The 25,550-nt window shown below is 43.0% G+C and overlaps 1 protein-coding gene across 1 annotated transcript in view; it reads right to left on the reverse strand.

The window, feature by feature from the left end:
* Nucleotides 1-25,550, reverse strand: part of NECAB1 (N-terminal EF-hand calcium binding protein 1) — a 116,642-nt gene that overhangs the window by 74,820 nt on the left and 16,272 nt on the right. Inside the window, exon 3 of the mRNA XM_074944120.1 lies at nucleotides 13,520-13,628. Coding sequence (XP_074800221.1) covers nucleotides 13,520-13,628 — 109 coding nt within the window. The remainder of the gene's footprint in view (nucleotides 1-13,519; nucleotides 13,629-25,550) is intronic.

Raw genomic sequence — 25,550 nt, forward strand, 5'->3', positions numbered from 1 at the left:
TCTACAGAGACTTGTATATCCTTGACTATTGAGGTACAAGGTGGGAGTGCCTAAAAGTTAAGGAGATTATAAAAGGCACAAATAGAAATGACTTTCAATGGGAGTTGAGTCCTTTATGCCTTTGAAAATCTCCCCCTTATGATTTACCATTAATGGTGGAAACAAAGCCAACAATATCACACTGAAAATTTAATGCAGATGAATAGCTAATTTGGTGCCTACAAAAGCAATTGGTTAGTGTAAATTACATGTTAGGCAGAATGTCTTGGTGTTTTAATAAAAGCAGTCTGCTAGCTTTTTATCTGTAAGACTGGTTTTTAATCCACTTTAAAGCACAGATAATAATCAGAATAATCAGAAAGTTGTTTGTTGAAGGTCATTCAGATTTCATCTGCCACAAAACTTCATCCTCTGTATTGTCCCTCCCGTCCTTTCTGGCAAATAGGAAATCAGGAGTTGCTGGGTCAAGACAAAGATCCAGTTAGTCCACCATCCCTGTGTCTTTATGTTGCCAGTACCAGATGGCTTCGGGAAAAGCTGTAAAACTCTCACAGACAATTATGAAATAATCTGCCTGTGGGGGGTATTTCTGCCTAAATCCAAGAAGTTAAATGGTTGGTTTATGGACCACTAGACTGAAGACATTGAAAAATATTTCTGTGCTAGGAGTCGTTTATAATTTTATAGCCCAGTGATTCTCAGCACTGACAAATTTAATCTTTGCAGTAAAATGATCACTAGGAAACAAAATATTTTTAATGGTGACAATATATGGAAATACACTCAGTTTGGTGTCACATGAGGAACTAATTCAAGTGACATGGCTCATATATGATGTCATTATTAAAACCCAACATTTTTAGATTATATTTGTAATGAATAGATATTAATCTTTGTGTCATATATGCCCGCCTTCCTGTGTCAAAAGGAGGTGTGTGTGTGTGTGTGGGGGGGGAACCAGAAGCTAAAAACATATAGCAGTAGACTTGCATGTTTATGTTCCTCTGTCCTGATGCTAATAACAATTATTGTATTAAACATCTTGCTTATTTTCTGCATTTTTCTTCAAAAATGAATATAGACGTGTAAAAAAAATTGACAATCTGTATCTGTGTACATACACACACAAATCACAAGAGACATGTCCACTGAAATATAAATTCACCACTGAGAGAAAATCCTCAGCTGGTGTAATAGAATCATAGAATATCAGGGTTGGGAGGGACCTCAGGAGGTCATCGAGTCCAACCCCCTGCTCCAAGCAGGACCTAATCCCCAACTAAATCATCCCAGCCAGGGCTTTGTCAAGCCTGACCTAATGTGTCATAGCTCCAATGAAATCAAGGATCTGTCCTTAGATGTTTTGTCCTTGACTTCAGTGGGACCAGGAGCAGGGCTTAGAAGAGATCTAAACTACCCCTGGGGGAATTCAGCACCACTGCACAATGCAGAATTTTGCAGAAATTAATGTTGTGCTCATAGAATTTCCTTTTCTCCACAGAAATGGGCTTCAGTGCTGCTATGTGCCACTAGGGGCCACTGGACTTGGCAGAGCCCAGGTTGCACATAGAAGACACTGCTGGGGGGATGGAGAGGGAGCTAGACGGTTCCTGGCAGCTGCAGTTCTCAGCATGCCCTAAGGGAAGGAGAGGGTGACGTGCAGGAAACTCTGTACAAGCCAGGGACTGAGCATCAGGCTGTATCTCTCTCTGGATCCCTGGGCTTGCGGGGGGGAGGGGGAATGTCTGGGCCGGGAGGCCCCCATGGCTGGGCTCTGGGGAGGGATGGGGTGTGGGTATCTGGGCTGGAGGGGCCCCATGATTGGATTCTGGGAAGGAGGGGGTTCAGGTGTATTGGCTGGGGGGGCCCACAGGTGGGCTCTGGGGGGAAGGGGTTGTGGGTGTCTGGCTCCCCGGCTGGGCTCTGGCGGGGGTGGGGGGGAAGTGGGCAGAGAAACAGGACCTGGGTTGTCATAGTGATTCCTTTAACTCTCTACTCCTGGGGGAATTTTTGTGTGTGTCTGTATTGTTACAGACATACTTGCTGACAGGTATTTTGAAATAAATTACCAAAATAATTGAAACTGGGCAATTATGTAGTGTTCTTTTGACAAATAAAATGTGCAGAATTTTCCAGAATTTTAAAATATTGTGTGCAGAATTTTTAATTTTTTGGTGCAGAATACCCCCAGGAGTAATAAACATAAAGCCAACTTGCAGGAGTAATATGTGCAAACATCAGACTAACTCTCCTGCAGACGCTAACCATTAATGGCAATGATCAGTCACCATTCCATACAACAGTAAGTTTTGCTCCATGGTGTTGCATTGGTGTATAATTTTTATATGGCTTTCTTCGAGTAATTAAAGTAACAGAGGCAGCAGTTGGCTATACATTTACATAAAAGATAAGATTTGTTATAGACTTAAGTGCCACCTGATATGCACCAAACAGTAAGGTGCAGAGCTTACACTGAGTTACCTGAACAGAACAGGCATGACCTTAATTACTGCAAAATGAAGACTAGTTTCCTTATTGTTTGCCTAATATAACATTGACAATTTGTTTTACTTATTTCAGTAGTCAGTAGTATTCAGCATGTGCACTGCTTAATTTTATTCAGCTCTATGGTATTGTAATATCATTACATTAGCTCTGATCTTCTCTTTTCCAATATCTAAATTACTAAAATGCAGTTAAATCCCCTCTTCTAGCAAATTGAGATTACAAAACTTGAGGAGTATAGTTTTAATATGTATTTGGCTTAGAGAGTTCACTCAAAGGCATTAAAGTCAACCTGGCTTCTCCACACTTACAGAAATGTATATGTTCAGTATCTTTTTCTTTTTAAACAATGTATAGACTTTTTTCCATGGCACTCACTCCAGTAAGATCTGATTGCCTCATAAACATCACTGCATTTATCCTTACAACTCATCAGTGAGAGAGAGGGGGATTTGAGGCATCTGCAGATTAAATGACTTGCCCAAGGTTACAGAGTAAATCTGTGTGGCAGACCCAAGAACAGAACACCTATCTCTTGAGCCCTAGCCCAGTGATTCAGCTACAAGACCATTTCTCTTCTCTAGGGTTAGGCTTCAGGATACAATGCCATACAGTTCTACGTTACAAAGAGCAGCCTAGGTGGGATTTTGAATTTGGCAGAGTTAAAGGCTTTGTGCAAGTAGGAACAACCCAAAGTCTGCATTTGTGACAAAACTGGCATCTGAAATCCTAAGGCACTATAGAGATGGCAGTAATAGTTGTCATGGTAACTCCCCAATATGCCATTCTCTGTCTTTTTGTGGTGTGGTATTTCTAAACGGGGGAGGTAGGCTGTGTCACGGTTCATGGCAACTTCACCGATATTCCTCTTCCCTTGAGGGCACCCACTCTAGGCTCCAGACTCCACAGCCATCATCTCTTTCAGGCAGAGAACCACATCTCTGTCCCTGCTGACGAGGATCTTTCCAGGCTGCATGGTTCCCTGCCTAAACTGTGATATCTTCAGCAAGCCAGACTGCCTGAACAGGATCTGTGCTTTGCTTTCTCGCTGAAGGCTATGCACAGCTGTAATTGCCAGCAGTTACAAGTTACCACACACCTCTTTCTAAGCAAACCCATGTATTCTTAAAGTAAAAGGATTACAGAAAAAACATATGCAAAACAATAAAGAAACCTAAGCACATGCTAAAAAGTTTAGCAAGGTCACCCCAATTCCAACCCTGGGCTCTGGTAGGTGTCAGTTCTTCCAACTCTTCCCTTACAATTGGCCCGCCTCCCTCCCCACCCTGTTGGTCAGATGGTTCTGTCCATTTGATGGATCAGAAAGAAGGCCCTGAGTCAGTTTAAATTCAGACTGTTTATCCAAAAGTCCTTTCTTTGTCTATTGGTCACTGAAGAATCCAGTCCGAACCAGTATATATGAGCCTTTCCAGGTGATGGTACTTCTCTGGAGGTGTTACATCCTGAGTGAATTTGTCTAATCACCCTCCACTTTTCTTAGTTCCTGGAAAAGCTGTGATCACCCCGCCAGATGGAATTGCATACAGTCTCCCAATGATACAGTAACACAGTAAGATCTCCCAAAGGTATTGCAGGAAATTGCCATAACTGTCGCTGGCTGGTTCCAGTGTTAAACTGTTAAGAGCTGGTGGCTGACTACAGTCAGGGAAGGATGGATTTTGCCTTTTGCTGAGTAAGACAATTTAGCTTTAATAGAAATTATTTATCTTAGACATTTTCATGGCCTCCATCACCCTAGTATCCGAGCACCTCACCATCTTTGATATGTTTATCCTCCACACCTCGTGTAGTAGGGAAGTGCTATTATCCCCCCTGTGCAGATGGGGAGCTGAGACGCAGAAAGAGGAAGGGTCAGATTTTTAAAGGAATGTAGATGCCTAACTCCTACTGATTTCAAATAACCTGCCCAAAGTCACACAGGAAGTCTGCAGAAGAGCAGGGGGTTGAACCCAGGTCACTCAAGTCCTAGGCTAGTAGTTTATCAATATAACATCCTACCACAGGTCATTGCACAGGATGTCCTAGACCTCTGCCCTAACCATATAACCAAATTAGTAATAAAGAATGGGAAGGATGAGCTGTGTGTCTCTCATTTCCTGTAGAGTCCCAGAGAGGTGAAAGCACCTTGTAGATAACCTGGTTTGAAGGTGTGAGGACTGAGTAAATCTCTGGAAGAGCTGGATGACCAAAGGCATAAGCCTCTATGGGGATGTTTTAGTGTATGGAAGACAGAAGTGCCCTCTTCTGTAAGTGGTTGGTTAATTAGTAGGATAAAAGTTGCATATATTGAGTTCTAGGCTTCTTCTGTGTTTGGATTCTGCTCCTTTGATGTGTGCACCATGAGGAGTATGTTAAAAACAAATCTCTTGTTTTACATTGTGTATTTAGGGTGTTGCTTGTACACAAAGGTTATAGAAAGGGACAAGCCAATAGTGTTCACCCTCATGGCACAGTAGTGCTAAAAAACACAGGAAAGATATCAGGGAACTCCATTGGTGGAGGCGAGCACAAATAGAGAAGCCTTACAAATCCCACCTGTTACAACCAGGCAGCTGAGTGGGATTCCAAGACTATCTGTTCTGGCTTTTGCAGTTTCTCCCATCACCTTTTTCTCCACCATTTTGGTAGCTCAGGCTAAGTGGAACAAAAGGTTTTTCCATGTTACTGTATCTAAAATAAGTCTTTGATCTGAAACACTAAAATGGGAGGAAAGAGGATTTCACTGGAACCTATCAAAATGGTTCTTCAGTGGGCTAATAGGTGCAGCTATATGGGGGGGAAAGATATTAAAGGCCCCTCCAACCCTCTCAAGATGGGCTACCCTAGAGGCTTTTGTGATGCAACTCATACAGGGTCTCATTCTGCCCCATAGGATTCTGTGAATCAAATCCATATCCCATATGAATTGATGTAGCTCCATGAAAGCAGCTGAGGTTCCTCCATTGCAATGATTTACATGGAGCTACATTGATTTACACCAGCTAAGGATTTGGCCCTGATTTTGCAGACTTGGACACAGACTAGGCTAACTTTGAGACCCTTGAATGTTGAAGTTTCAAGTGGAATGTTTCACACGGCTCTTGGGCTGGGGGGGTGAGGGGAAGAGAGAGAAGGATGAGACTGAGAAAGAGTCATGTTTGTTACAGCTTAGATTGTTTTTTATTTAACTGGATTAAAATGTGAAAACACCTGTACAAATGTTCACTTGTTGGTTGTATCCTAGGTACAGTAATTTTATTCTCATTCTTCCCTACTGAACTGCAGCTTTGAGCTACTGAGCAGCCATAAGCATAAATCAAGGATTTCATTTTCTTCTCTAGGATAATCTGCAAGTGAGAGGCATCACACAATGGATGGTTTTAGGGCAGTTTGACATGTACATGATTCTTACACTTGCATAACAAAACTTCGTAAGGTTCAATGAACACTTTGATCCTTTTCTGAGCTAATGTGTTAATATCAGACATTTTATGTAACCTGCCCTTTTCAGCAATTGTGTGTGATGCTAATTAGTGACATTTTGGCTTTCTTCATGCATGTGAACTTGTGTTCTGGGTTGGAAAACTGTATCAATATGGACTCAGGATTCATACTGCATTGTCCAAGTTTTCTTTCTCTTCACTAACTCAATCAGATTTCTGGCATGTTGCCACATGCCTCCATCATAGTGCCTCCTGACGATAGAGCCTTAAAGGCAAAAGGGGTCTATGGAAAGCCCTAAAAATTATTTTTCTGCATTTCTATTAGGATGAAAGATCAAACAATGTCTGATACTTGCCAGCTGCAAAGTCAGGCATAAAAATATTGTATCATGTAAGAATACAAAACCTCATCACTATTTCAAAACTGAAACTTTTGTATTAGCTATAGGTATGTTCTGTCAAGTGACCATGCTAAAGTGTCACACTCTTAAAAGGAACCTTATTAGCCCTCCCTCCTGCCTGACTTCTTGATACACACCAAGAGGAAATGGATGGGGGAGAAGCAGTAGATGTGGTATATCTTGACTTTAGTAAGGCTTTCGATACTATCTTGCATGACCTTCTCAAAAGTAACTATGGAAATACAATCTAGATGGAGCTACTATAAGATGGGTGTATAACTGGTTGGAAAACTGTTCCCACAGACTAGTTATCAGTGGTTCACAGTCAAGCTGGAAGGGCATATTGAGAGGGGTTCCGCGCTAAATCATTCAATAATGATTTAGATAATGGCATAGAGAGTACATTTGTAAAGTTTGTGGCTGATATCAAGCTGGGAAGGATTGCAAGTGCTTTGGAGGGTAGGATTAAAATTCAGAATGCTCTGGACAAACTGGATAAATGGTCTGAAGTAAATAGGATGAAATTCAATAAGGATAAATGCAAAGTACTCCACATAGGAAGAAACAAACAGTTGCAGGCATAATGGTAAATGACTGGCTAGGAAGGAGTACTGTAGAGAGGGATGTGGGGGCATGTGTGGTGGGTGAACCCCCCATTTGGGGAGGTTAGCCCTCTGGCCCCGTCCCCCCGAGCTCCGTGGCCCGCTCTGCAGCCGGAGGAGCCCTGGCCTGCCCACCCCAGGAATGCCGGGCATCCCCTTGCCCCCACCAGTACCCGGCTAAGGTGCCAGCCCCCCCCCCGAGTGCCAGCCTGGCCCCCCAGAGTGCCAGCCCAGCCCCAGCACCCAGCCGAGCTGCTGGCCCCCGAGCACTGGGCCAGGCTGCTGGCCCATGGGCCCCGTCCCCCGAGGTGAGCCTGAGTGCTGCCCCGGCTGACAATGGGCCTGAGCTCCTGGCAGCTTGGAGCTGAGCCCCAGATGACTTCAGGGTAGAGGGACAGGGAGGGTGGGGCATCCCAGGGGAACATGGGTGGGGCCAGAGCCTGGGTCAGGGGAGGCTTAGCCTGCCCCAGCCTTTAATACCTGCCGCCCATGTGTGGGGGTGATAGTGGATCACAAGCTAAATATGAGTCAACAGTGTAACCCTGTTGCATCAAACATCGTTCTCGGATGGATTAGCAGGAGTGCTGTAAGCAAGACATGAGAAGTAATTCTTCCACTCTATTCCATGCTGTTATGGCCTCATCTGGAGTATTGTGTCCGGTTGTGGGCACCACATTTCAGGAAAGATGTGGACCGATTGGAGAAAGTCCAGAGGAGAGCAACAAAAATGATTAAAGGTCTAGACAACATGACCTATTAGGGAAGATTGAAAAAATTGGGTTTGTTTAGTCTGGAGAAGAGAAGACTGAGAGGGGACATAACAATTTTCAAGTACATAAAAGCTTGTTACATGGAGGAGGGAGAAAAATTGTTGTTCTTAACCTCTGAGGATAGGACAAGAAGCAACGGGCTTCAATTGCAGCAAGAGCGGTTTAGGTTGGACATTAGGAAAAACTTCCTAACTCTTAGGGTGGTTAAACACTGGAATAAATTGCCTAGGGAGGTTATGGAATCTCCATCATTGGAGGTTTATAAGAGCAGATTAGACAACCATCTGTCAGGGATGGTCTAGACAATACTTAGTCCTGCGTTGAGTGCAGGAGCCTGGACTAGATAACCTCTTGAGGTCCCTTCCTACAATCCTATGATTCTATGGGAGCACACACTTCATAACTTCTGTGGGCTGAGCTTGTTGCACATGCTGGAGGCTTTTTTCATCCCTCCATTCCCCTCCACAAGCTCTTTCTGTGTCATCCTCCCATCCCCTTCTAGTTCAGCGACTCCCCGCAACATCCCCAATCTCCCATCTGCTTGGGGTTCTGTGTGCCCCCATTCCTCCTCCTCCCTTACCACGGTCCCCCATTCTCCCTTGCATGCTGGTGACTATGTGCACCAGCCCCATCCCTATTCTCTCTTCCCACTCTACCAGGATCCCCCATTCTCTGCCCCATGCCAGAGGCTGTGTGCATGCCCCCATTTCCCCTTCTTCTCCCACCATTATTTGTCTAGGAGATAAATCGTTCAGGGTGCCAGAATACCACGCCCTATTGGGAGAATAAGCAGAGGTTCTGTTATGCTGGAGGGCATTAATGGCTGCCTGTGACACTCTGTGCCTTGGGGGAACACCCTGCACCCCCATGTTCATCCTTTATAAAATGATTGTGTGGTATCCAGTGCAAACTTTGTCATGTCAGGTGTCTTCAGAAGGCTCATGATGCACTGAGCATTGTTGTAGTTATAGTAATGTTATAGGTTGTAATTTCATGTGTATGGTTATGAGGCTGAAAATGTGTCCTCATGGCTTAAAACAAGCCCAGGCAAAAACTCTCCAGGAGCAGAGGCCCAGGCAAAACTCTCTAGGAGCAGAGGGGCAGTTTACGCCTCATCAGGGAATGGATGGGACAAACCCAGGCCAGCCTCACAGGAACAAAGGACACTGGCCTAGGCAGCCACAAAGGATCTGTTGGACTCTCGAGTGTGTCACCCCCCTTCCCTTGGTCAGTTTGGGACTACGATGAGGTAATGCTCATCTGACTCTGAAGGGGGGTGGGGGTCAAAGCCAAGAGGGAAGAAAGAACATGATAAAAGGGAGAGACATTTTCCATGCCCTCTCTCTCTCTCTCTCTCTCTCTCTCTCTTCCACCTCCATCTACAGACACCACAACCAAGCGACTGAAGTGCTGATCAAAGAGGAGGCATGGCTGAAGGGCAACCAGCCAGCCTGTGGTGAGAAGCATCTAAGTTTGTAAGGGCCTTGAAAGTGTGAAGATCAGCTAAGAATGCATTTTGCTTTTATTTCATTTGACCAAATCTGACTTGTTGTGCTTTGACTTATAATCACTTAAAATCCATGTTTTGTAGTTAATAAATTTGTTTATTCTACCTGAAGCAGTGCGTTTGGTTTGAAGCATGTCAGAGACTCCCCTTGGGATAACAAGCCTGGTACATATCAGTTTCTTTGTTAAATTGATAAACTCATATAAGCTTGCAGTGTCCAGCAGGTATAACTGGACGCTGCAAGATGGAGGTTCCTAGGGTTGTGTCTGGGACCAGAGATATTGACTAGTGTCATTCGGTTGCACAATCCAAGCAGCGGCTGGCCAAAAGTGCTCACTCACATAGCTGGGAGCAGCTTATATGCCAGAGGCTGTGCGTGAACATCCTGGGAGTGGGGGTTCTCACAGCAGAGCAGGGTAAGGCTGGCTCCCAGAGTCGAGGATTGGAGTGACCTAGCAGATCACCAGTTCAGATAACACCAGGGGAACACCACAGTGCCATCATCCAGTTCTTTGCTCTATAGACAAATGAGAGCTGTTTGAAGTGGTGGCTGTGCTAAACAGATGGCACGATCCATGTGTGCTAGATTTTCTTCCTTTAAGTTTTCTGATTTTCCCCAAAATCCATAGGGTTCTGGCCATTGGTGCCTGGACTGTTCCCTGGCATTTTGGAATTGATCAGATGCAACATTCAAAATTTGTCATATGATACTTGTATAACACCAGCACCCCTGTGTGGGTCATCAGCAGCAGGGATCAAACCTGGGATCTCTTGAGCTTAATTCATGAGCCTCTATTTCCTGGGCTAAAAGATAGTTCTCTCTTAACCAAGCCTGTAGCAGGTTTATCAGTCTCTAGCTGGCCTAGCCACAACTAGAGGGGGACACAGTGCCATGCTGAGCAGGCAGGGGTCGGTCACACACACACACACACACACACACACGCAAAAGTGTCAAGTTGAACAAAAGGCCTGGACAAATGTGGCCAATTAAAAAACAAAACAAACAACCCAACATATCCTCACATATTTCCCATGGGAGTGTTTTCCTGGTTACTTCTTACACCATGCTTTCCACTACGTTCTTGCTTAGTGATTTGCATTTCAGTATCCCAGATGGCTGTGCCAGTTGCACTGCCTGTTCTCAGATATCAATTGTAGCATTTCAAAACGTTCCTTATTTAAAATCCCAACTATCATAAAAAAGTGGCCAAGCTCTTAAATCATCAAAGTACTGAGCTTCTGAATGTATATTATGTATTTCTATAGACTAGAAGGAACTTGAATACTAAAGATTTGACCTCATGTTAATGTTGAACATGATTGAAGAGAAGAACAGATGTTTTATTAGGTTAACAAATATCCTTAGGGCATTTTAAAGAGTTTTCAGGTTTCTCTTCCCTAGAAGCTGCTTATTTAACATTCAGACCTGGAATGTGCATTTTGCATTCATACTACTTATTATGATTTATTTTAGTTTTCTTTGCTAAAGAACATGTTTTTTTCTCTGAGAAGCTGGAGTATTTTAACAATGCCATTCAGATTGAAAAATTAATTAAAAAATGAATGAACTGAGTTGCTTCCTACAAAATTCTACCATCTAGCTTTCAAAACCCTTTGTTAGAGGTTGAGCTAAAATTTCCAGGGGAGTTGGGCTCAGTCTCAACTCTGGCTAGCTTTCCATTTCTCAGGTGATAGGTTTTGGTTTGGATAGATGGTTGGTGTAGCAGAAAGAGAAAGCCGGAGACATGAGGCCTGGTATAAAAGGCCAAAGGCCAAGTCAGGTCCTGCTGATATAAAGCAAAGGTAGCAAGAGCAAAGCTATGAGCAAAAGTCAGGCCCTGTTACAAAGTAGATGCCTACTTGCAGGTTCACTATGTCAGCAGTTCTCAACCAGGGGTCTGGGGCCCCCTGGGGGGTCGTGAGCAGGTTTCGGGGGGGCCGCCAAGCAGGCCCAGTATTAGACTCGCTGGGACCCAGGGCAGAAAGCCGAAGCCCCACCACCTGGGACGGAAGCCGAAGCCTGAGCAATTGCCCTGCTTGCTACCCCATAACATCAGCCCTGGCTTTTATATGCAGAAAAACAGTTGTGGCACAGATGGGCCATGGAGTTTTTAATATCATGTTGCGGGGGGCCTCAGGAAGCAAAAGGTTGAGAACCCCTGCACTATATGATACATGAACTTGGCAAAAACAGGCCTGGTGCTATAAAAACACAAGCACTCCTAGGTGATAAGTATTCACGTAGGAAGGCTGGAAACAAAACACTCTGATAAAGGATTATGGTGCAGACACACTCCCTGAAGATGGTTCGGGACACGCTGACCTCTCTTAACGATAAGGTCAGGATGACAGGGTGATGGATAGACATGTTTTGATCAAACCAACAGGTACAAGGGAAAAGGTGGTAACTAGCCATGTCAGAGGGGCAGTACGTAACTTCTTGTATCAGTGTATAAAAGGGGGGTCGCAGAGGGGGCGTCTTTGTCCAGCCGAGGGGGAAGCAGAAAGTCCTGCTGTTCACTGAGCTGAGTCCATTGTCACAGGCATACATGTACTGAGTGTACCTGTAGCACACATAGGGCACTAATATTGTGCTTTATTGGCAATAAACCTGGTTGACCTTTGCTACTGAACCGAGTCTGTGGTCTTCTTGGGCAGTTTGATCAAGGTGTGCTGTATGGGCTATCTGGTCAGAGCCAGTGCAGCACACAGAGAGAACACACACACAGCCAACAACTGACAACAGTTGGGTCAGGTGACTAGGCCTCACCTAGGAAGCCCTGGGCTATCATCATAAGAGGGAACCTGCTTCATCAGAGATAGGGAGACTAGGGGCTAGGAAAGCCATAGGGCTCTCTGGAGAGGCCTAGGAGAGTGACTTGGGACCAGATACCCTGTGGAAGCAGAGAAACTGAGGCAGCAGCAGGGACTGGCAGTGCATGAGATCAGAACCTTCATGCGCAATAGAACTAATGTCAGTTACTACATTAGTGTCTTCATCTATATGGTACCAGTAAGCACTACTGAGACAAGCAAAACTGATCTGCTGAGTTTAGAAACAGTGCGAACAGAACCAAAAAGCCAATAATGACTGGTGCAAATGGGATGGCTTTATAACCTGTTAGGAACCAAAGATAATAAATGCCATCACTTCAGTAGCTTTTGGACCACAGAAATGGCACCAAAACTGAATGTAGTCCACATGAAAGGTACTAGATTGGTATCTGTGGACTCTGTGTGATGGGCTGCTATGAATCAAAGCAAGGATGATGCATCACAAAAATACTTTGTCTAAGTCTTTTGACAACTACAGTGTCATCTACAAATGGCTAGTAACTGTGCTATATTATGTTTACGTAATGTCTTAGTAATGGTCCCCCTACAGTGGTCTGCTTCCCTGTCTTTGCTGAGAAGTGGGAGAAGGCCACCATATTTGTGTATGTGAATAATGCAGCATGCAGATTAGCCAAGTACTGTTGTGATTAGCTAGTAAACTAGTTTCTACTTGGAATTAGTTGAAAAAAATCCAAACTTCCAATTATTTTTTATGGAACTTTTTTTTGACTGCTCTTTAGTCTATACAAAGACTACCTGCCATATGGGGAGGAGTGATACAATTTTCCCTCGGTGGCCTGGCCGTTGCATTAACCCACCGCAGAGAGAGTTACACTTGGGACAAAAAGTTGGTTCCCTCTCTATACCCTTCAACCCTTAGGTTCTGCTGACCCTGCCAACCAGTCAGCCATTCTGAAATGTAATGTGAGTTTTGTGATTTCCAAGAAACATGAATGAAGACATCAATCCATTTCCTACAGAGCATCAGTCATCAGGTGGTAACGTTTGCTCACTACTTTCTACGATGGTTTCATACTACTTACTTGCAGGCAAACTCTCTGCTCAACACCCAATTCATTATGTGAGGGCAGGAATCTACCTGCTCCCTCCGCAGCTGTGCAGCTGTCCTAACAAGGCTACTCCAGCCTGAGAGCTGGAAAGGACCACAGCATCTCTTCCCTTTCCCTGATTCCACCGGCCCTCACGAGAGGATGTACACAGTGTCTGATGCCCACACCACTTGCTGCAAGCCTGTATTTCTGAATGTTTGGACACTTAAACATATGTAGATGATCAGCTGATGAGTTGTTTTGCTCTTACCAGAGTACATAATTGGGCATTATAATTTCCCTGAAACAACTCTCTTGTATAAAAACAGCTTAAGTTTATTTTGCCAAAATTAAACTTCTTTTCAAATACAAAACGTAGCACTTGGTTGTAAGCCGAGGATACTTACTCAGTATTGTGTGTATCAATGGTGTTAAAAAGCTCGTGCAATTCTTCTCCACTCAGAACTCCATCAGCAAAGTAGGCTTTGAATTCCTCAAAAGACAGTTTGCCATCATCTGAAACCAAGAAGAAAGCAAAACATCATTAGCTACAGATACAGTTTGTTGTCTCCTTTAATTTAAGGAATCTGAACAGGAGATTTTAAAAAATAGAATCATGGGACTAGATGTTTAGATTAAATTTATTTGGAAATTGGATAACAGATTGTGTTCAGGCCGTGTAGTGAGTATTAAATTAAATGCATCAATAATAGTAGTACTGTACAGACCCATTTAAGCGCGAATCCGCTTAATGTGCGGGAGCGCCATGCCTCCCAGTGCTACCTATTTAACACGCGAGACTCATTAACATGTGGTACAGGAACTTGCTATGTAGCACAACAGATTTGCTCACGAACAGAAATCGACAGAAGTGCGGAGCGGAAATGTGTTCTATGTCTTTACTGATATTGGTAAGACATATCACGCACGCTTAGTCATTGTCACACTAGAGAGATATATAATAATTATATAGTAATATATATACACTATATTAGAAAATTTTAACCGTAGGCCTAATATAATGGCAGAGGGCAAGCATCGGCATTCCTACACTGTAGAAGAAAAGCTAGATGCAATAGATTGAGTAAATAGCGGAGAAACCCAGGCCAAAGTTTCAAAAGATATTGAGATTGCCGAATCTACTCTCCAAGGACAGCTAAAAAAAGAATCTAAACTGAATGGCTTTGTACAAAATATAGATTCTGCTGTGGGGCTTAAGCAAAAACATGTGCGCTATTCAGCAAAACCCACAATAGACAAAGCCATGCGCACGTGGTTTGCTCAGGAAAGGCTGAAAGGAATGCCACTAAGTGGGCCAATTCTTCAAGCCCAAGTGACAAAATTTGGAAATTTAATGGGGGATGAATCATTCCAAGCCAGCAAGGGGTTTATAAGTCGTTTTAAAAAGCAGGTATCGATTTCTGGAGAAAGCCGATCAGCCGATGAATCGGCCACGAACGCATTTTCCACTGAGTTAAAATCTATTTTAAATTCAGAATTTCTGTCCGAGGAAGAAATATTAACGGGCTGAGAGGCTAGGTCGGACCGCGAAAGTGATGGCGAGAATTCTAACAATGCAGGCCTAAATGACAATGACGACGAGGATGTCGAAGAAAAGGTCAGAATTTTGCCCACAGAAGCCCTTAGTGCTGTAGAAACTGTTGTAAGATATATGGAGGAGCAAAATGCAGAAAATATCAAAATCATTCATCTGCGGCGAATGACAGACTTCATAAGAAAGAAAAAAAATGCGAGCCAGAAAGAGCAGAAAATAACGGCGTTTTTTTCTAAGTGAATCATAGACCCTTTTTTCAGCATGGCCCTCTTAATTCATGGTCCATTAACACGTGGTCGTGACAGCTTGACTCCCGACATCCGCGCATAAATCGGTCTGTACTGTATATCTGCCAATCAACCTTTGCAGACATGTAAAAACAATTGATCAAATAATGTAACATAGTATGTATGTAATCATCCCTGTGAAATTTAACACAAGTGTTTCAAGCCATGGAGAGAAGGGTACCACCAGTCTATTGTCTGACCCTGAGAGTAGCACCTTTTCTCCCATTTATATCTATGTAGTTTGTTTTGGTGAATGGCAAATGTAATTGCAGCTCTGGGTCCCATCATCAGCCAAAAGAAATTCTAGTTTTTGCATTAGTGTCAGGAAGGCTTTATTGAAGAATGATGCCCAGCCACCTTTCTCTAAGTAATTTGCAAACTGGCAGGCCATGTAGAACTCTCCTCCTCACTACCTTTGGTTGAAACCTAAAAAAGGGTAAGTGCCACTCTCAAGAATGTACTGGGAAGAATCCAAGACATTCTCTTGGTCATAGAATATCTTGGAAGCAAAGAAAATAGCCAACTCCTGTCTGTAGCTGTGAGAAATTATTGCCTGTAGCAGACATCATAAAGTAGACATCAGTAAACTGACTTAATTTAGGCCTAAGTTTTGCAGGTCTTTCTGGACCCTGGGCATCCATAGAAAAGTTCCACTTCTAATACTGCTCCTGGAAACGTTACTTGGCAAGAAAATCTCCTGCCATCGTGTATATTTTTCTGTCAAAATCTTGCTATTAGTAGTTGAACTCTTAGTTACATCCCATTCTGTGGATGTCTACAAAGGCCCCTGGAATGTAAAGAGGGCTGAGAGCTTTGGTAGAATATTCTGTAGGACCTGCACTAGGACCCTCTCTCCATGAACTTCACAACTCTGCTCCTGACAATGTGACTAAATTGTAGACTGAATAATGTTAAGAGTTAGGGGCACCAAGTTTCTACTCCAGGGCTAATGAACTTGACAATTCCTGCCGGTGATTTTACAGACCCACATTTGTAAAATATTAGGTGTTGCTGTGCTCAGCATTGCAATGCCTAGCTGATTTAGGAACCTAAATCTCATTTTCAGAAGAGGTTTAGGCACTTAGGAGCCCAAATCCCACTAGCAGTTGATGGGATTTAGACTCCTAAGTGCCTAGCCCCCTTTTGAAAATGATATTTCAACTCCTAAATCAGTCAGTCATTGCAATGCTGAGTGCAGCAATGTCTAATACCTTCAAAAATCTGGGCCAGAATGTTTAGGGTTTGTCTACACTTAATATGCTACAGTAGCCCTGCTGTGCCAGTGCAGCTGCAGTTATTCCGTGTACACACTACCTACGGCAACAGGAGGGATTCTCTTGTCGACACACGTAATCCACCTCCCCGAGATGCGGTAGTTTGGTTGATGGAAGCATTCTTCCATCGACCTAGCACTGTCTACATGGGGATTTAGGTCGTCTTAACTAAGATGAGGATTTTCACACCCCGACCAATGTAGTTAAACCAACCTAATTTGCTAGTGTGGACCAGGCCAAGTCTCAGATGGGACATGAGTCAACCCCATTTTTCAAACTAAAATATCGTCAACTTTTTTTCATACTTGGGTTATACATCTTTTCTGTTTGAGACAAGGCTAAACCACCACCACCACCTTGGCCTTTTGATGACTGATGGCTAGTTATAGGTGCAGCGGGTGCCTAAAGTCTAATGCGATTTGAGAAAAATACCATATCATGGGAATAATTAGAAGAACAGTAATAGGAATTGAATTAACCCTGAGAGGAAACAGTCTCATTATAATACTGCTACTGCATTATTTGGCAGAGTCTGTTTCCTCTGCTTTTTACTTTGGCCTTAATTGTAGCATGCAGTGAACTAACACGACACAACATCCTTGACTCACTCTCTGCCCAACCTCTCTTATCTAATATTTCCCAACAATTAGCATTTCAGAGTTGGATTCCATCTTAATTTGTTTGCTGGATAAAAACCTCTGACATGCACATTTTGTGGCATGCAAACTTTTTAAACTGGCTGGTGTCACTGCAGTGTGGTGTGATACATCCTTCTAGGAGGTTACAAGATGGGATTTTCAAAAGTGCTGTAGTAATTTAGGAGACTTGTGCTCCTAAATCACTTAGGCACCTTTGAAAATTCCAGACAGCAGCCACATTTTAAAACATGTTGGGTTGGATGTGTGGCTTCTGTTTTTCTGTGAGCCACAGAAATGAAATCTGAGTAGACTGGTACAGTCTGTACCAGGTATGGAGCTACTGCAATTGTTATATATGTATGTGGCTGCAAAGATCAATGGCCATTCTCCATTCTGGAAGGTGGGGTTCTGGACTGCAAAGAGCTGCAGCCGGTACCAGGCTCTGGTTGCTGTTGTATGTAATGTTTAAATAACAGTCATTTTAACTGTTAAATACAAGCTCTTTGCCTTAATAAGGAGAGCACACAGCAGACTGATTTTTTTAAAATACTATTTATTAGAGCTATCTAATTATACACCAAAGAATCTTCCTCTATGTACAATCTTCCTGTAACTACAGTGTGAAGACTGAAAAAACAGGACTGAGTGCATACATTCCAGTGTGTTTTTAACCAGTGGAATAATCTGACAAAGCATCACATTTTGAGCAATTCTTCTGATTAGAACACTTCAGAAATAGGCTTTTAATGCCTTCCAAGATCTTACTGTTGAAGTTCAGCAGAACTAATTGCTGGCAATTAATCACTGGATGTGATGGGCAAACAGCATGGATAACTGAGCCCATTCCCGGAGCAGTCTAAGGTAATTCTTATAGCTCATCCTGCAGTGCAGAACAGACTGCTAATACTACCGTCAAAGAAATGAGAATAACAAAGAGATTGTCCCAATTAAACAGGAAGCTCTAAGGACAGTGACTATAAGTATTAGCTGTTCGAGTAGCACATGGACATTCGCCTTATTTAAGTCACGATGTAGGGAGAGGATTTAGAGTATATCGGGATAATGAAAATAAAAACATAGACGAAACCAGACACAGGGTATCAAGCAGACACTTTGGGCCACTTTTTCAAAAAAAATTGCCTCCTGTGTGAACACCCGTGCGTACCTGCTGTTCCGATATTAGCATCTGAATACGCAGGTGGCAGAATTTCAATCCGCAGGCCCTGTGATCTGTAGGCAAAAGTGGTAAATTCTGTCACCTCTGCACACCGGTATTCTCAAAAATTGCAGCTGTCCATACTTTCGTGGTCACAAGCAGTGATGGGGTTGCTAAGAGCCCTTTAAAAATGTAGCCCTCAGACGCTGGGAGTTAAGTTGTAGGACACAGCATCGAGGCGCAGCGGTTTTCTGCTGACTCCTCTTGAAGTCAAGTGTTAGGATTCTGCACAGTGGCATAACATTCACCCTGGCAGGCAGAGCAGAGGAGTCCTTTTGGCAACCCCAGTGGGGTCATTAGAATTCAGATGACTCCACGGGTAAAATATTGAGGCACGCAACCATTGTAGGTTCTAAAAGTGATTAGCTGCAGCACCAAGTACAAGGGGGCCCCGATGAAGATGACAGGTGACTAATTCAAAGCAAGCTGGATCACTGGGTAAACTGGGCACAAGCAAACACTCTATGTTTAATTATAGCTAAATGTAAATGTATACATCTAGGAACAAAGAAAGTAGGCCAGACTTACATGGGGGACTGTATCGTGGGAGGCAGTGACTGAAAAAGATTTGGGGATGGGGGTAGATAATCAGCTGAACAGGAGCTCCTAGTGTGATGTTGTGGCCAAAAGAGCTAACTTAATCCTAGGGTGCATGAACTGGGGAATCTTGAGTAGGAGTAGAGAGGCTATTTTACCTGTGTATTTGGCACTGGTTCAACTACAGCTAGAATACTGTGCCCAGTTATGGTGTTCAGTATTCAAGAAGGATGTTGATAAATTGGAGAGGATTCAGAGGAAAGCCATGAGAATGATTAAAGGATTAGAAAACATGTCTTACAATGACAGACTCAAAGAGCTCAATCTATTTCACTTAAGGAAGAGAAGGTTAAGGGGTGACTTGATTACAGTGTATAAGTACCTACATGGGGAACAAATATTTAATAATAGGCTCTTCAGTCTAGCAGAGAAAGGTATAACATGATCCAATGAATAGAAGTTGAAGCTAGACAAATTTAGAATGGAAACAGGCATAATTACTTTTAACTTTATTTTATTGTTTTTATATAATATAAACACATAACACAACAAAACATATAAATACATGCACAAGATGGAGACAGCATATAAATAACAAAATTCAAAGTTCATTATTTGCAAAACCTGGAAAAAATTAAACCAGCAGAGATCATGCAAGGTATCAATTATTAAAATGACTAAATAGATAAATAAGTGAGAACATAACCTCTGAGTATCAGAGACTGTGATGGAATGTCCACAAGACTGGAAGGGGTTCAGGTGGCCAGGTAGGCCAATTAACTGCTCAGCCTGCACCTGGAAGAGAAGCCAGGGAGGAAGGAATTAATTAGACAGGAGGTTGACCTGGGTAGGAACAGGAGGGGCCTGTATAAACCCCAGAAGCTGAGGGCAGAAAGAGGCTGCAGGGAAGTGGTCTGTAGTCACCTGTAGGAAAGGAGAAGGTTGGGGACTATAGAGGGTAGTCCACAGTTACTCCCTAAGAGAAGTAGACAGAATTATTTTTTCCATTAATGCAGTAGCAGAGAGCTCACTAAGCCAATCTGTGTATGAGGCAGGAATTACAGATTTCCATTTTCTCAAGATAATCTTTTTGGCCACTAAAATAGTTACAGCAATCCATTTCTCAATGTTAATTGGTAATGCCAACTCATCCTGCACCCCTAGAATTCACAAGCTTGGAGAAGGCAAGATAGAGGCTCTTGAAGCTTTTGAGAGAGCACTGAATATGGTGTTTCAGAACAGATGCTTTTTTGACAGGTATTGAGGGTGTACAAAAGTTTGGTATACAGCTGTTTTCATCTCCAGCATTCTTTGTGTTTTGTCAATCTAGCCTTGAACAGCTATTCTGGATCCTGTAGTATCTTTTTATATCTTGTTCTGGAATAATCACACGGATAAAGAATTTGAAGTATCTTTTCCATTGAGCCAGATATCCTCTGAGGTCTCTGTTGAGGTAGTCTTTTCCCTTTTTTGTCTGTGACTTTTGTTTCCATATTTCTTAACATGTTCTTCTAGAGGTGAGAGAGTTTAAACAGACTGATTTCCCCCTATCCTTGCATGAATTCTTGAGTGTAGCCTGTGATGAAGTGGGAAATTTCTTAATGTTTTGTATGTGCGTGCCTCAGTTTCCCCTATGTGCTGCATGTTTACCTAGGTGGTGGGACAGGTTGTGTGATCTTTGAAGAGACTCCCTAGAGAGCAGATGTGACTGCTGTCCAGCTTCCTAGGCCCAGACAATGGGTAGACATTAGCAACTGACCTCCCCGTCCCCGCCATAGCCAGTTGGCTGTGATGAGAACAAAGAGATGAAGTGGAGGCCAGGTGATTGGTTTGCCTGGGAAACACACAAAAGATGGAGGAGTGGCAACTGGGCATGACTGATGGTAAGCTGGTCAGTCTCCTGGTTTGGAACTTGCAAGGAAAGCCAGGGCTCTGGATCTCTCCAAGATGGACTTTGCTATAATTTCCTGCTTTCTGTGCTAACCAGAACTGTTCTATGCTGAGTTCCAGATGACTAATGAACCCTTTTGTTTTACAATGCTGCCTGAGAGTCACTGCTGACTGTGGAAGTTGCGGGTGCATGGCCCTTTTGGGGGGCATATGAGGCTTCCCCAGGTGTCCTACTCAGGTGGACTCTCTGTGGGGAGCTCACGGTATGAACAAGGGTGCTGAAAGCTCCGAACTCAGACCCAAGAGGCACTGAAGCCAAGGAGCCCTAGGGAGAGAGTGCCCGGAGGGGGTGTCACACTGAAGAGGGTGCTGTCTGAGTTTCATTCAGAGCTGTTCCAGAGCTCCAAGCTTGTGCACCCATGACATAGCCATGAAAAGAAGGAACTGTGGGAGAGCAGTAGCTGCTATTTGTTATAAATGTAGTTGAAGAATGCCAGTCTATCATTTTGTATTATCTCTTTATTTTTGTTACTCCTTTTTCCATCCAAATTATTTGAAGCATGGAGTTGGCCTTGATCCTGGGGCGCAAGTTATCCCATGGTGGTATGACAAGAGAAGGAGTAAGATTGGATGCTGTAATCGTCTTTTAGATACATCCATTGCTTGCAATTTATTCCAGTTAATGCAAAAACCACAGCTCTCCACAAAAATGTCAACTACAGTCAATAATGGTAGAATTGATTTGAGTGAACTCTTCAATAGAACAAAAATGTCATTAGCATATAAACTGCTTTTGTATTCTTTCCTGTTTAGAGCCACTCCATCAGTGGCTGAGTGGCATATGTACATTGTCAGTGGCTCAAGAGAGAGATTAAAAAGGAGGGACAGGTGTAAACTTTTAGAGAAGAATTAACCATTGGAACAATTTACCAAGGGTTGTGGTGGATTCTGACCATTTTTAAACTGAGTTTGGATTTTTTTTTCTAAAAGAGATTCTCTGGGAATTATTTTGGGGAAGTTCTCAGCCTGAGGTTGTGTAAACCATTCAAACAATTTTTGGGGTGGTTCTAAAAGTTTGAGTTCACACAGCTATTCTTCATCTTCTAACAACAGCCTGACTCACTCATGACACATCATACAACAAGTACAGAGAATGAAGGGGGTGTGTGGCCTGACTCCAAATATTTACCACAATCCTGCCTCCTCCTCCAGCCATAATGAGGCAGGGGTCCTTTGGAAAAACAGTACATTATTATGTAATTAAATACTGTACTGCAATGCACGTCCCCAGGGAGCAATGTTCAGGATTTTTCACTCTCCCCCACTTGTTTTTTCCACTCAAACTCACAAGCTTTGCCCAGATTCAAAATTGGGCAAAATGAATTTCTGTCTCAGCTAAACATTTGGAGGTTTGTTCATCGCTGTGTTTGACATGAAAAGAGACAGACTGCAGCTGCAGATAATCACCCTTAAAGTCTAAATAAAATGTCAAAAGTGACAAAAAGCCAAGAAATCAAGGTGGCACAATATTTTGCTTTGAACAAGCAGTTTTCTGTGACACAACGGCCATAAACAGCTGTTTGAGAATCTAAATACATCTGCCATTTGGCACTAGATACATAGTGTGAATATCAAATGAGTGTTGTATGAACAAGCTTTTCTTAATAAATATCATCTTTGGCTGTAGCTTAATCACTTAACAGAGATGCTTTCAATGATCCATTTACTCAAACTGCCTCCTTTAGCTTTCACCCTCTTTAAAAAAAGAGGGCTTCAAATGTTGTAGCATTGGTTATTCATGAGGAAGGAACATGAATGACGTCAATGTTCTCTCAGGGAACCTTGACCATGATTGACTCAGAGAGAAGAGAGGGGCCTATAGTATCCATTAGGATACAGAACCCTGAGGCACTCCTCTATTAACCTGGTTCTACTTTTAAGGAGCCCTGATCCTGTGCCATTAAAGTCACAGGGAGTTTTGCCAATAGGGAGCAGGATTGGGTCTTATAGCGGTTTGTTTTCTATTGCTTAACTTGTTAAATTCATAATCCCTGGGCAGACTTTGCCTCTTGCCTCATGGTTATTTATTTTCACTAATGATCTTATGAGTGACCTAATCACAAGCTTTTTGAAAATCCAAGTAAACAATGTCCACTTTTATCGATTAATTATAAAAATCCCTGACAGATTATAGGGGCTTTTTCAGAGGCTATGATGGTTTGAGCCTGTCCTGTTGTTCTCATCTAAGAGCTGTACTAGGCTGTCTTTAGTTACACTCTGAGCTGTGATTCACCAGAACATTACTCTAATTTTATACCAGAGTAAACTTGCAGTAATACAGTCATTAGTCAGGCTCTCCATCAGTTTCCTTGGTACTGAGGTGAAGGTCACAACTAGATCACCCTCAGTAAGGTTCTCTTAAAGCAGCACCTCAGAGTATCCACTGCCTTTTGGATCTTCAGGAATGGCTGCTGTTTGTAAGAATATGCTTCGTACCTTTACCAATGTGTCTATTTCATACTTCGTTTCCCTCACAACCCTCAAATATCATTTGGTCCAGGTGATTTACTGCAGTTGAGCTGAAATTTCTACCTTATAGGCTTCAAACTTTGTCATGGGTAAATATAAACAGAGGATGATTCATGAAAGACAAAATTTTCTGAATGCAGTGTTGTTGTAGCTGTGTTGGTTCCAGGATGTTAGAGAGGGGGGGATATGATCGAGGTCTATAAAATCATGACTGGTGTGGAGAAAGTAAATAAGGAAGTTTTTTTTCCTCCTTCTCATAACACAAGAACTAGGGGTCACCAAATGAAATTAATATGCAGCAAGTTTCAAACAAACAAAAGGAAGCATTGCTTCACACAAAACGCACAGTTAATCTGTGGAACTCCTTGGCAGAGGATGTTGTGAAGGCTAAGACTATAACAGGGTTCAAAAAAGAACTAGATAAATTCATGGAGGATAGGTCCATCAACAGCTATTAGCTAGGATTGGTAGGGATGGTGTCCCTAGCCTCTGTTTGCCAGAAGCTGGGAATGGGCAACAGGGAATGGATCACTTGTTGATTCCTTGTTCTGTTCATTCCCTCTGAAGCACCTGGCATTGGCCACTGTTGGAAGACAGGATACTGGGCTAGATGGACCTTTAGGTCTGACAAGTATGGCTGTTCTTACGTTTGTAAGCTTTCCAGCTTACACAGAGCTCTTCTTCAGGCCTGCCTATCTCTCCAACAGAAATTGGTCCAATACAAGATATTATCTCACCTACCTTGTCTGTCTCAACTTTTCTGAAGTCATTCCTTCCCTAGACAAATCTAAGTTACACCAAACTCCAGTATCATTTGCCTCGGGAACATGGCCTCAAATTGTTTTGCAAGCCTTGCTTTTTCATGCCTTCTCCAGTGTCTTTCATAAACATGATTTATTTAACTTCCAGCCACAGCTCCCTGTCTGCCTTGGAGTCAGAATACTGCTATATATCATATGCGGATGGATGAAAGAAGGAGCTATACACTATACCTTCCATTCTAGCACATGGGCACTTATGATACATTTTCACAAGTGTTTTCATTTTGTCTATTGTAGAAGCTTTCCTTCAAACTCCTACACTTTAGTTAATTAAAACTCACATCTCTGTGAGGCTATGCCCATCTTGCAAGGGATCAGTGAGACAGATAGGTTAAGTGACTTCCCCACAGTGAGTCAGCAATAGAACCAAGACTAGAGCCTAGGAGACATAGCTGTTAGTAAGTTGCTCTAACAGTTAGCAGCTCCCACATGGGAAACCCACGTGCAGGGGAACTATATTGTTTTCTTGAGCTCAAAGACAACCCCTGTGATAAAAAAAAAAATACACAAAAATATTGGGCATATGGTGCATCCAAATGTCTTTCTCCAAATGAGACAGGTGTACATATCCAGCAAAAGGGAGCTATGGTGAACACAAGATGTGCAAAAGGCAGAGGAAAGTATGGAATTGCTACAAGATCACAGGGCAGAAGGGAGTTAACCAAACCAATTCCTCTTCCGGCCCTTTGTTTGTCTTGCCTACTCAGAATGTAAGCCCTTTAGCTCAGAAACTCTCTAACTGTATTCAGACAATACCTATCACAATGGGGCCCCAAGCTCAGTTGGGATCTCTCAGAGCTACAACTCATAATACAGCTATAGTTTCCACAAAGGAAATGTGAAACCCCCTCAGGTTTGAGGAAGAGTTAAAGGCCAGTTGGACTATTCATTCCACCTGGGTGGTAATTAGTTACTTTCTTGTCAGACAGAAGGTACCTCTCTACACTACAATAAAACACCCACAGCTGGCCCTGGCCAGCTGACTCAGACTGGTGGGGCTGGGGCTGGTGGGCTATAAAATTGCAGTGTAGATGTACGGGCTCAGGCTGGAGCCTGGACTCTGAGTCCACCAGAACCGGGAGAAGGTGGCAGAACCCTAGGAAAGAGTGGGGCCCAGGCCCCAGAGGCTAGTTGGATTCTTTAGGACTTTGGACTGCACCTGTACACTTCCTTGCCCAGAAGGGGTTTGGACTATCAGCGTCTCAGCCAGAGGACTGAGTGGGGTAATGAAGCCAGAGGGCAATGAAGATAGAAAACTCCTGCAACTTTGCACCTGTACACATGAATGGGTGATGGGTGCACATGATTACAGGCAGACTTTCAGTAGTGGGGAATGTCACGTGATGCTGGGAGATCATACAGCTAAATGGAAGCCTTGAGGTGCAACCTGTCATTGTAATGGTTACTGTCCAGCATATCATGCATTAGAGTGAGCAGATGTGGGGAAAAATTTATTCAAGCCACTAACCTAAAGTGAGAGCTCCTCATGTACAGTATAAACTAGCCAGTAAGCAGGGCTAGCTTTAGCATTTCTGACTAATTGTGTAGTGAAGAATACAAGGGCTACTATATTTCTATCATTCTAAATTAGCAAGATGCATATGCACAGTGCCATTCCATTTAATTTTGCATATTGGGAAATAGTTTTTGAAAAGCACCATCATCGTTTAAAAAAATTATGGCACATGCAC

The sequence above is a fragment of the Natator depressus genome, chromosome 2 (genome assembly GCF_965152275.1).
Source record: "Natator depressus isolate rNatDep1 chromosome 2, rNatDep2.hap1, whole genome shotgun sequence".
Lineage (NCBI taxonomy): Eukaryota > Metazoa > Chordata > Testudines > Cheloniidae > Natator > Natator depressus.